We start from the raw sequence: 13,177 nt of genomic DNA, 5'->3' as shown, positions 1-13,177 counted from the left end.
ATATAGGAATATGTGATTATAACATCAGAAAAATTGGTAAGGGGAATCAGGAGCAGGTGAAATTTCTGAAGCCACTTCTGATTTGTTGTTTTTCTTAAACTGGGTAGATTTCAAGTTGATGGTGTCCCTTTCAATACCACAAATTAAATGATGCTTCGTCACATACCTTGTCTTCTTTTAAACTTTTCTTTTCTACCTCCTCACTCTTTTCAACTTCACTTTCAAGCTTTTTAATCTTTTTCTGAAGTTCATCAATACATTTTTGTTCATCAGCTTTGCTCTGAAAAATTATGATTATCTTTACAGCTTAATGATCACCATTTAGATACTTTCCTACTTTTTTCCCCACTGGGATAAATATAGAAACTAAATATTGACTAATTTATTCATTTTAACAGAAGTGCTTCGAACAAATGGTACAATTTAGGTTATAAAGTGTCTCTTTAAAGATTACAACTACTATTTAAGTGTTAGATTGTTACTTCGTATTCTGTCATGAGTAATGGACTCAAAAAATGTTTAACTATTGCTGTTTTAAATTTAATAAGGGTTAGGTATTAAATTGCTGTAAATTACTATGACTCTTTTGAAACAGATAAGTTCACACAACTTGGTTTAAAGCAGTGGTTCTCAAAGCTGGTCCGCCGCTTGTTCAGGAAAAGCCCCTGGCGCGCCATACTGGTTTGTTTACCTGCCGTGTCCGCAGGTTCGGCCGATCACGGCTCTCGCTGGCCACGGTTCGCTGCTACAGGCCAATGGGGGCTGTGGCAAGTGGCGTGGGCCAAGGGATGTGCTGGCCACCCTTCCTGCAGCCCCGATTGGCCTGGAGCTGCGAACCGCGGCCAGTGGGAGCCGCGATCAGCTGAACCTGCGGACGTGGCAGGTAAACAAACCGGTGCGGCGCGCCAGGGGCTTTCCCTTAACAAGTGGTAGACAGGCTTTGAGAACCACTGGATTAAAGGACACATACCTGAGAATTTAATAGTATGTGAAATGTCTACTTGCAAATTTAGAAATGAAAAAAGAATGGATACTTAGACAGAAAAACTGTTACTTAGAACTATTTTTCTACAGAGCACAGACAATATACAGACTTTTTAAACATTTTAAGACCATGGTCATTTGACAAAAATAAACTAGTACTAGTACTTTCTGCTTAAATTTATGAGAGGAATCCAACTGGAGACTGCTGGGAACTGCATTACCAGTAGCAAAAAATGATCTACTACATATAGCTTGTATTGAGAAGAGGAGAATAGAAGAGAGTAAATAAAATGTCAGGTCCTAGAAAAACAGTATGTCCATGGAGGGAATACGTAATTGAAGTTGTGGATTGACCAGGGCACGTACAAAAACAAAACAAAGACAAAGGGAAATATTTAAAGCGGACTGCAACTTTGTTAATTTTTAATTAACTGTAACTGGAAGTTGAAGCTAAACCCTCTCAGAAAACCACAAAGCATTTACTTGGGTCTAGTATGGTATTAAATGATCTCATTACCATATAACTAATACCTAGGGTTGGACCTTTTCAGCCTATATACCTCGGTTTTAGCTCACCTTTGAATCTTCTTGACCTCCTACAGCGAGACGAAAGGAGAGTCCCCTCAGTTTGCAAAAACTTAAGGTCTCCCCTTCTTCGTACAGGCTGTGAGTTCTACAAGCCATCTCCTGGGTCTTTCATTCATCTTTACCTCAGGGAGCTGGTCTCTTTCAGCCTCTTACCCACATTTGACATCTGCAACAGAGGATGCCAGCCAATAGCTAGGTGGCACCCCCACTACACTGTCTGGTATCTGCTGCCTCCAATCTCAAAATTCTCCTCACCATGTATTGGTCCCTCTGCTTGATAATCATATTCAGTCTTCCAAAAACATTACAGCCATTAGAGAATATTTGACTGAATCCCTAGATTTTTACACTAATAAAAACTAAGCTCACCTGAATGCTGTTTGTTAGTCTTTTTATCCGCTTTTTCAGTTCTTCATTTTCATTTTCCATTTCTTCTTTTTCTCTTAGCCCTTTAGTAATGGCTTTTTGCTTTTTTTGAAGTTCTTGATTTAAATCATCCATCTCATCTAATAAAGAACGCTCTCTAGTTTTACTTACTTTAAGGGCATCTTTGAATTTTGTAAGTTGCTCATTTAATTCCTCTATATGAATCTATAAAAATAAATTTAAAAAAGTGTTATTCAGGGTTGCCAACTAATTAAAACATATTGAGGTTAAGCAGGTATATTTCCTGGATTCCACAGACATTTCTCAAATCAGTTATTTCATATATTGTCAACTATATTTAAGTAATCTGTAAAGTAAAGTAAAATATGTTTAAATAATCACTTAGAAGATAATTTGTAAATTCCTATAAATCTGTTGATATGTTTAAGTAGCAAAAAGTCAGTCTGAAAAACATTTTTAAGTTTAAATTTAAATAAGTAAAACAAAACCAAAATAATCAACTTTTGGGGTGTTTTTCTTTTTACATGGCAAAACCAAATTTATTTTCTGTGTTAAAAAAAAAAGCTGCCTTAGATTGAACCTTTATATATCATGTTTAAGCCTGGTGCAAGTGTTCTGTGCGTAAATTCTAAAATTCTGAAGAAAAAATGTAGGCTAAATAGCAGTACTGCATGTACTTATACATTTCATTTGATTATTTGTTTTAATATTTAAAAACAAATGTACACAGTGGGCCCAACCCAACTGCCAAAAAAGTCAACAGAAAGACTGTCATTGACTTCACTGCGAGTGGTGTCAAACCTCATAACAGTACAACATTCATTATTATAATGCTCAAAATGAAATTATAAACATTGTGTTCTCTTTTTAAATAAGAATACAATGTAGAACACAGTATAAGGAGGTTAATTAGTGCTTACCGTGAGCTCCTTTGTTTGTTTGTCAACAATCTGCTGAACATTCATGTATGCCTCTTTTTGTGATGCTACAGAAATAATCTGCTGTTCAGCATTAGCAGTCATTTCTGCTCGGAGCTCCAAAAGCGCTTTACTCAAAGCCTGAAAATATCAACAAATTCGTTTGGTAAGTAAGCAAGTTGCTGAAAATGAATGTTAAAAAATTGCTAAAGGGAATTAAATTTTACTACCTTTTATGTTAAATTACCCATCTGTATTCCATACTAACAGCACAATTCATATAATCTTTTGGTCTGTTTCCATATGATTTACAATGATAAGCCAGATTCACTGGTATGCTCTGACTGCTTTACAATACTCTGGCAACACAAAAATCACTATAAATGCAGCTTAGTTGGCTAGTTAAACTAAGTTTAAGGCTGTTTTGCATCGCCAGAGTAGCACAAAGCAGCTTAAGTATATCAGTGAATCTGGCTCCACAAATTACAGAGCAGTTAAATTCTATACCAAATTTCAGTCATTTTCTGGTCCTTTTTCTACAGCAGGCTACACAGCCCTAATGAATCTCCATAAAAGGGCATCTTTCAGGTATTCTTTGTCTATCTGTTAAACCCAACAGTGGCACTTCTGAAAAAAAGCTGTGGAAATGTTTGCTATACATAATTTTCATAGTTATTTGGTTTTACATCAACTTCTTGTCTTCATGATAGATGCTAAATAATAAAATAATTTTAAAATTACTTACTTTCTGTTGTTTCTCTTTTAAGGCTAACTGGTTCTTCAACCTTTCCACTAGGTTTTTCATTGTAGTTGTTGGCGCTCTATTATTTGCTTCTTTTTGGGCCTCTAATTCAGTTTTTACTTGCAGCAATTCCTTCTCTATCTCAGATAACAGGTTCCTCAATTCATTTGTTTCATCTTTCATTTTTTTCACTTCAGCTACATGCTTTTCTTCAAGCCTAGTACAACAAAGTAATAAATAGCAGTGTCAAGAAGTACTTTATTTAGTAAGCTCAAGGTGGAATAGAAAAGGCTGAAAAATATTACATGTTTTTGATCATTTCAGCTAAGTTTTTCTTATACAATGGCCTACAAAGGCAAAAGCACACAGAAATCTGGAAATCACAAAAACCTTCTACAAAGTGTGTCTACATAATCCAATTAAAAAAAATCAACTAAAAGTGAAATTAGAGAATTATTGTGGTTCCACTTCCTGAATTAATACCAAACAGTGATCGAATGCACAGCACCAGTGGGACTACTCACATGAGTAAAGCACGCAAGATTAGATAATTTCCTTTTCTTAAACGTATCATTTGGGCTAAATTTTCATGACTTTCATCTCCGTTGCATAGCAAGCTCAATACGTTGTTTAAGATATACAAGAAAATATTTTTGACAGTTCAAAAAACTATGTTCAGTGCACCAAAAAATTCAATTAAAAAGGAAGTGTTCAATAAGGGGACAAATGCAACATTTATAATTGACCACTACATATTCTAAACAACAATTTTCATATGATAGCCTTGATAACAACCCATAAAATAAATATTTTCAAGTTACACTTGTTGGGGGTGGGGGCACTGGGGCTCCCAGCTTCAGTCCCCCGCTGCTCCTGGCTTGTGGGTGTGGGGGAAGAGGTTTGCTGGCTTCAACCCCATGCTGCTCCCAGCTGGGGCTGGAGGGCTGCCAGCTTCAGCCCCGGGGCTCCGCAGTCCCCCTGAAAGGGCTCATGGATCCCTGGTTGAGAAGCGCTGGACTAGATGATCTCCTGAGGTCTCTTCCTACTCTAATCTTCTGTGATTCTAATTCAATAAATGGTCTTAATGACACAGGAATAAATTTTAGACTTGTAGCTGATTGGTCTAATCTAATTATTATCTGAATTGTAATAATTGTATATCTAAACACTTACTGAGCCTTGATGCTTTCAAACTCTCTGATTTTTAATAAAGTAAGTTGTTTTTGTTTCTCCAAATCAAATGATGTTTTCTTTAATCTGCCTAGAAGTAAAGCAATAGAGTTGTCCTGTTCTGCTACTGTTTGTTCCATCTCAGCCAGACGAATGAAATGTTTGTTGGTGGGAACTGATAAAGAAGGTTTTTTCATTAACTCCTATAAAAACAGAAAAATCATTCATATTAAATATTCTACATCTTATACAGCAAAGTGCTGCAATTATTTCATTATGTTAAATTTGATCCCAAACATAACCAAGCAGCAACATTTACACTATATTTTATAACCAGTGATGTGACTCAACACTGTACCCATATGTTAGTCACACTGAACGTTGGTAAATGGTCTCTGTATCTGAAGAATAGTTATATAACTGGTTAAATATAGGTGGTCAGTCTTTGAGAAACAGTGTCAAAAGCAAACCTTCAATTAGGATGGAGCTTATTTTATTTACTGTAGGACAGCGGTTCTCAAACTTTAGCAACCCAAGGGCCCCCATTTTGATTTAAAACTTTTCACAGACTCCCAAGCTCCCCACCCTAGGCTCCGCCCCCACTCCACCCCTTCCCCCAATGCCCCACCGCACCTCTTCGCTCTCCCAGCTCCATCCTTGCCCCTCCTCTTCCCTGCCTCTTTCTTTCCCCTCCCCAGAGTGTGCTCCATCCCCACTCCTCCTTTCCAGAGCCTCCTGCATGTCGCTGAATAGCTGTTCCCCGGCGTGCAGGAGCTGCTGGGGGGGGAGGGGAGAGGAGCAGTTGAGGGAGGGAGGGAGGGAGGAAGGGGGAGGAGTTGAGCAGTGAGGCCCGCAGATGCCCTGGAATACCCTTGTGGACCCCCAGGGGTCCGTGGACCCCAACTTCAGAAACGCTCCTGTAGAATATTAAAAAAGGAGAGAGAAAATGGAAGACATCAACCTCCCCATGGGCTCTCTATAGAATAGGACACGTTGAATTATGCACTTATATACACAAGTACCAAATGTGTTGATTGACCCTTATTTCCTTACTCATCTTTCTCAAATTCTTTCAATTTCATCTTCATACAATAATAGTGTAATGATAGTCTTACTCATTTATCTTCCTGTTTATACTATCTTGAACTGAAAAACTGCTCCTCTGGTATGGAGGATTAACATAATTTTCAAAATTTACAAAAAACAAAACATACAAACAAATATACAATACTGAACAAAACAATCCCCCATCCCAAACAAACCTACCAAAGCAGTTTGTTTGAATTTATTAAGTGAATTATCAGCTTGCAAATCTAGCTTCTGATGTAGAACCTGGAGGTGGTCTTCATGTTTCTTTGCGATTTCCTCTTGCTCCTATTAGCACAAAATGAACACATTTTCTTATTTCATGTATACATGCATGATACTCCAGAAATCCATGGAACTGCTGAACTTTCCATGCTAATTACTTGAGTCTTTGAAATAGAATCTGAGTTGAGGAAATCCCATCACTGGCAAGCAAATATAAGCACTAAGGAGTTAAAGTAATTTCATTATCCTGGCAAATTTTTCTAGGAGAGAAAAAAAAAAAGTAACTGACCAAAACTACATGAATGCAATGTTAAATTAAGCCTCTCAGTATGTTCAGATTTAAGTCATAGTATTACATTTTTCTGGAAGTGTGCAAATACCCAGAAAGAGACAATTTTCCCTTCTTTAATTCTCAAACGGCAAGACAAAGCTTGGAGTTTGTAACATTCTGTACTCTCACTAGTGTTGTGTACATAGGCAGCACATCAATCATAGGACACTCCTTATTCAGTCAGGTTTCAGAGTAACAGCCTTGTTAGTCTGTATTCACAAAAAGAAAAGGAGTACTTGTGGCACCTTAGAGACTAACCAATTTATTTGAGCATGAGCTTTCGTGAGCTACAGCTCACTTCATCGGATGCATACCGTGGATACTGCAGCAGACTTTATGATCTCTGTGTGTATATAAAGTCTGCTGCAGTATCCACGGTATGCATCCGATGAAGTGAGCTGTAGCTCACGAAAGCTCATGCTCAAATAAATTGGTTAGTCTCTAAGATGCCACAAGTACTCCTTTTCTTATTCAGTCAGGCAGACCAAGGAGTATTTAACAAATTGATATGGTCATGCAGGAGTCACTGATTGTGGGTCTGACTAAGGAACAAGACTCATGGAATCTCAAGGAAGGCTTTGAGCATGTTTGCCTCTCTGCCTTCTTTTTATACTGTTTTCAATGCTATTATACTCCCCAAAGAATCTATTCCTGCCTTTCCTGATTGTTCTCTCTACCATCTCCTTTAATACTGTCATTCTCTTCACCGTTTCTGGTCTTTTCCCTCCTCTATTTATTCACCTCATTTCCTCATCAAACTGGCATCTTTAACAAACTTTAAATTCATCTTAAATAATTTTTTTAAAGTTCTTATATAGCTAATGAATAAAATGTTTTCATGACTGCAGCCACAGGTCACAATCCTACAATGAGACCTGTGCAACAGTCTACCCATGCCAAGCTTGCTGCATGATCTGGGCCATAATGATCCCCTACAGCACAGAATTCTGTATTTTTTTCAAGGAAAGTGCATGAAAAACAACCAAAATGTAGAATTATACTATTGGTTAATTTCATGCATCTATCACTGCAGACTTTGCTTCCTAGGCCTCTCATATTAAAGAAATTCCAAAGGAGAACAATCAGAAATTTTTTACATAAATAAATTTTTAAATACAAGAGGTTAAGAAAACCTGAACTTTGTGCAATGAGAAATTCATAATGAAGGTCCTGTTCTGCTCCTACTGAAGTCAATGGGAATTTTGCCATGCCTTCACTGAAAGAAAGACTAGGCAAAAAATTAACTTAAACTCTTAAAATATATATATATAATACAAGATAACACAAAAAGTGTATATACCTCTCTAGCTTTTGCAAGGAGATGCTGATACTTCTTCAACACTTCCTCCTTTTGATTTAGTCTTGCTTGCATATTTGTAATGGTTTGGTGGGCAACTTTCAGGGCATGGTGGTATTCTGGATCATCTTCTTTTCGACCTAGCTCAGCTATTATCTTCTCTCTTTCTGCGGTTACAGGTAATCGAAGCCTTAGTTCATTTATAACTCTGTCCCTTGTTAGAACATTTTGTTCTGCTTTCCACAGTGCAGTTTCTTTCTCTTTGAGTTTCTACAACAAAGGAAATTATTACTAATCTTATAGAAATATTATGCTTAAAAAAAGAAATGTGTCAGAATATGTCTAAATCGAATTATAAATCAAAAAATGGCTTTGTATTCTATTTTCCCTACTTGGGATTATTAGACACACTACACACCAATACAATTATAATTTGTATTTCACTGTGTGGAATTTTCACAGCACAATGTATTTACATACCAAATTTATTAATACAGTGTATATACATCCAATTACCTCTTCTAATAAGTTGCAGGTTGCCCGAGTTTCTAGGATTGTTCGAACGTGCTCCCTAATTTTCCTCAAAGCTAGCTCAAGCTGCTGTGCAAGGGGCAAACTAGGATCTGGAACTGAACCTGTAGCCTCTTCAAGCTGCACAGAAAAGACAGATATGAACATTATTTCTCTGACAAGTCTATCAGCACACTTATTAATTTATTTAAAATAAATCAGTATAGGTACCTTTCGAGCAGTACTAAGTATTTCATTTTGCTGACAGTCATATATGTCTAGTTGACGTTCTAACTCTACTTCTCTCTGATCCCAAGCCATCTGCCGCTCTTCAAAAAACTATAAAAAAAAGTTTGATTAAAGAGATCTACATTGAAATCCTGACCCGCTGATGTCAATGAGAACATTAATATTCACTTCAACAGGGCAAGGATTTCACCCCTACTTTAGAGAATTTGAAAGCAATTCCAATGTGCCAGTGACGGCAATACATCTTTAACTGTAACAGCCTGGGAAAACAGACATTTAAGTATCATACATCTTGTACATGTAAGTTATGAGTTTTTTAAATGTAACAAAAGAATTTTAAAAATCATTAAATAAAACAGAAAATATATTGTTATTTTTACATCATGTAGAATTTTATACCTTGCTCTGCTGTACAATTTCTTCTTCCAGACTGCTGATTGTACGCTCATATTCAGAAATGATATTATTCAAATATTTCATCTCTTCTTTTTGTTTGACTAACTCTCGATTCAGTTTAAGGTCCTGGAGACGAAGTTCTTCCATTTTCATATGCCACTCAATTACCTGATAAATAACAACAGTTCGTACAGTTCATTATCAATATCATCTTAATCAGATAAAAATAGCATTTAGGGAATTTGGATGTCTTTTCCAAAGTGAAACTAAGTTTGCAAAACAACCCAGAAAAGTTGCATATAACGAACTATAACATTCAACTATATATATATATACTAATAGTAGCAATATCTATCACTTGGCATTGTAGAACTGATCAATTAAATTGTTTTTAATTTTTCACTTTATTAATATAACTTCATGAGCAAAGTTTATGAATGAAACAACATTCATTTATAAAACCAGTTACCCCAATAACTGGCTAATTGAGTTTCACTGTCAATCCAATTGCTGCTTAAATTGCTGAAACTTACACTGTTTCAACATTGTAACTTCTGTTCACTGTTTGCCATTCCTTACACTTGTCCATATTGTAACTCTAATTCCATTTTAACTTGTCCCAAACTCCATTTTAAAATGCTCGCTTCATTTTGTAAAAGCTTGCTGCAACCTTCATTTTTGCAAAACCCTGCTGTAATCTTATTAGTTTAGTTTAGATGTGTGAATGAGGTATGTATGAATGATGGAATCAACCTCCAGCCCCAGCCTGTCCTGATGAAATAAAGTGTAAACACCCAACGGTCGAAGATGCAGACAACAGCCCTGACAAAGTAAGAGGAGCCCACCCCCAAAAGAAAAGAACAAAAGTACAATTGAAGAAACATTAAAGCCAGGTCCTAGGCTGAAAGTCATGTCTGCAATTGATGGGTGATCAATGATGCCAAACCCAGAGCCAGCGTGACACAGCAAGACCTATAGACTCTGGATTTAAACTAAAGCCTACAAAAAGGATGGGTGAGATGGAAGACTTTGAAGGGTAACATTCTGCTGCCAACATGGAAGGGCATCAGTGCATGCCCAACAGAGACCCAGCTCTTCCTTGTGCCTGGCTTTCCTGGCCAGTTAGCCGCCACAAGCTATGAACCCAAGCCATGAACTCAAGCTACATTCAGGACTGATAACTATACAGCATCTTGACAGGTTTCAGAGTAACAGCCGTGTTAGTCTGTATTCGCAAAAAGAAAAGGAGTACTTGTGGCACCTTAGAGACTAACCAATTTATTTGAGCATGAGCTTTCGTGAGCTACAGCTCACTCGATGAAGTGAGCTGTAGCTCACGAAAGCTCATGCTCAAATAAATTGGTTAATCTCTAAGGTGCCACAAGTACTCCTTTTCTTTATACAGCATCTGCAGAACCTGTGTGTGTGTATGAACGAACGTGTGAATGAATGTGAAACTGAATGAAATATAACAGCTATAACTGGCTGCCTACTATGATTCTTTTTGTATTCACAATAAATGTGACATTTTGTCTTATCCCCTTTAACAAGATCCTGCTGGTTTTTATTTTATTGGTATAACAACATAGATCCCAAAATGCTCAAAAAACTTTACAGACTGATTGAAAACTAAATATACCAAGGGCACTTTACCCACCATTGTAATACAAATGTCTTTAAATAGAGAATGCAATACTATACAATAGTTAGGACAGAAAATGAGACTGTCTTATTCAGTTCAAAGGTAACTATCTAGAAAAGGAAAAATATAATTACCCAAATAACGATTTGTCCAGGATGCCTGACTTAACATCCCTACTCTTACCAAAAAAAAAAAAAAAAAAAGTGACATGGGCTTTTTAATGGCCAAAAGTAGCTGGGACTTGTGCCAAAAGCGGGTAGCACAGTGCTTACTATTTCATACTGTATTGAATCTCTAATACCACTTCCTACAGCATTTAAATTTGCTTTAGAGGCCTTCAATCAAAAGAAAAACCAAGTCTGACTCTGCTTAGATTATGGGCTGCTCTACACTACCACGTCAAGTTGACTCAAGTTATGCTACTTAAATTACAAGAATAACGTAACTGAGGTCGACGTAGCTTAGGTAAACTTACTGAGGTGTCTACACCACGTTGGGTCTACAGGAGACGCTCTGCCACTGACTTCCCTTACTCTTCTTGGAGAGATGGAGTACGGGAGTCAACCAGAGAGTGCTCTGCAATCGATTTAGCAGGTATTCCCCAGACCTGCTAAATTGACACCGCTGCATCGATCGCAACAGTGCCAATCTACCAGTAAGTGTAGACAGGGTCTTATATATCAAGTAGTAAAGCTGGCCATTATCCTTTCTTTAAAGAACAAAACAAATTGATGTTACAATACTGCATATTCTGAAATCATGAAGGCACATATTAAAGCAGAAATTTTGAGTATACAGTAGATTAAAGTTTTAAATTAAACATATGTAAAATTAATGATTACTAAAAGCTATAAAATGTCAAACCTTTTGGGCTCCTCTTGTATCTTTCAATGTGCCTATTAACTCTTCTAAACCTTTTACTTTTAATTCCATCTCCATTGCTCTGTTCTCTATGTTTCGACGCTCTTCCTGGGCATGCTGGACTTCTTCCATGACTTTTAGTTTGTCGTTCTGTAGCTGAATCATGGTTTTAGAGAATTTCTCCTGTTGTGTCAATGGCAGAGCACCACTAAACTGTCGTCGCAGAGATTGCACAGTCTGGCGTAGATGTTTGGCTCTATTTCTCCCTTCTAGTCGGGCGTAGTATAATCCCTGCTCTTTGTCGTCAAGCTTCTGTTCTAGGCGTAGATTATAAATCTCCATCTTTTGCAGTTTCATTGTAAGTGCTTCTAGCTTGCCCACAGCAGTGGTCTCACTAATCTGAAGAGCTACGATATGCTGGTGTAATTTTGCAATAAGTGCCTTTTCATCTGACTGTGCCTAAGCACCAAAATATATAACAGACATTTTTTAAAATATAAAATCATTTGTTGAAAATTAAACGTATTTATATGTGTTAGGATATAGATATTCAGGCCTGTCTGCAAAGGCCTGTACTCTAAGAATTTAGGTGTATTCTTATCACGTGGCTAGTGATAGAGGTATAAAAGAAAGACTCAAAATCACTGTCTGCCGGTGTAAGGGCCTTCTCTTACTGTGACAGTCTGAGGCCCTGTTCTTAGGCTAAGGCCTTTGGCTAAGCAGCAGAGGCAGCCATAAGCTGGGAAGCGAACGGTCACATCCTCACATTCCAAACTAGTCACATTGAAATAAGGTGCTATTGGGCTGTTAGGCACTATCAGGATAGGATTGTATTCCTATCACCTCCAGAGAAAGGGAAGTGCCTAGAAAATGTAAAAGGAAACTTAGTTTGATAGCATCCTGTCTGGCAAGAACTCACTTATCAATAGCTGGGATGTGAAATCCTCACTTCTGTGTTGTCTTGTCATTGTAGTTCCCACTTTGCTATTGTTTGTCTGTATAATCTCTGTCTGGTTCTGTGATTGTTTCTGTCTGCTGTATAATTAATTTTGCTGGGTGTAAACTAATTAAGGTGGTGGGATATAATTGGTTACATAATCATGTTACAATATGTTAGGATTGGTTAGTTAAATTTCAGGAAAATGATTGGTTAAGGTATAGCTAAGCAGAACTCAAGTTTTACTATATAATCTGTAGTCAATGAGGAAGGGGGTGGGGGTGGGTGGGCATGGGCATGTGGGTAAGGGAGATGGGAACAGGGAATGGGGGTAAGAAAATTGGAATCATGTTTTGCTAAAGGGGGAAATGGGAACAGGGAATGGGAGTAAGGAAGTTGGAATCATGTTTGGCTAAGGGTAGGAATGGGAACAGGGACACAGGTGTAAGGCTCTGTGGTGTCAGAGCTGGGAAGGAGGATACTAAGGAAGGAAACTGGAATCATGCTTGCTGGAAGTTCACCCCAATAAACATCGAATTGTTTGCACCTTTGGACTTCGGGTATTGTTGCTCTCTGTTCATGCGAGAAGGACCAGGGAAGTAAGTGGGTGAAGGAATAAGCCCCCTAACAACATGAACTGTAAGTTATTACCACATTACAACACCTATCATACTCCCAATGAAGTTAATGGCAAAACTCCTTTGGGCATAAATGGGAGCAGCATCTGGCCTCATATCAATTCATGTTTTGTTCAGTATTACTTCAGCCAAAATAATAATAATAATAAAAAAAAAATATTGTCTTTTCAAATACAGATTTTAAAAATAATATTTCTCCAAAATATCATGCAAGTAC

At 37.3% G+C, this 13,177-nt stretch overlaps 1 protein-coding gene across 7 annotated transcripts in view; it reads right to left on the bottom strand.

Annotated features, from left to right (window-relative positions):
- CEP290 (centrosomal protein 290) overlaps window positions 1-13,177 on the bottom strand; it is a 122,585-nt gene that overhangs the window by 23,247 nt on the left and 86,161 nt on the right. For 6 of the 7 annotated variants that reach the window (XR_012156724.1, XM_073327590.1, XM_073327592.1 and 3 more), the window contains 11 exons: window positions 11,389-11,844; window positions 8,886-9,050; window positions 8,469-8,576; window positions 8,244-8,378; window positions 7,731-7,997; window positions 6,055-6,162; window positions 4,792-4,991; window positions 3,622-3,835; window positions 2,880-3,017; window positions 1,942-2,163; window positions 167-280 (listed from right to left, as the gene is read on the bottom strand). Coding sequence is in view for 6 of the 7 variants with exons in the window: in XM_073327590.1 (XP_073183691.1) it covers window positions 167-280; window positions 1,942-2,163; window positions 2,880-3,017; window positions 3,622-3,835; window positions 4,792-4,991; window positions 6,055-6,162; window positions 7,731-7,997; window positions 8,244-8,378; window positions 8,469-8,576; window positions 8,886-9,050; window positions 11,389-11,844 (2,127 nt within the window). In the remaining variant the exon portion in view is untranslated. The remainder of the gene's footprint in view (window positions 1-166; window positions 281-1,941; window positions 2,164-2,879; window positions 3,018-3,621; window positions 3,836-4,791; window positions 4,992-6,054; window positions 6,163-7,730; window positions 7,998-8,243; window positions 8,379-8,468; window positions 8,577-8,885; window positions 9,051-11,388; window positions 11,845-13,177) is intronic. The other variant, XM_073327593.1, reaches the window with a different exon arrangement.

This window comes from Lepidochelys kempii, chromosome 1 (genome assembly GCF_965140265.1).
Source record: "Lepidochelys kempii isolate rLepKem1 chromosome 1, rLepKem1.hap2, whole genome shotgun sequence".
NCBI classification, from domain to species: Eukaryota; Metazoa; Chordata; order Testudines; family Cheloniidae; genus Lepidochelys; species Lepidochelys kempii.
The sequence above is the reverse complement of the archived record's forward strand: the minus strand, read 5'-3'. Positions and strand labels throughout refer to the sequence as shown.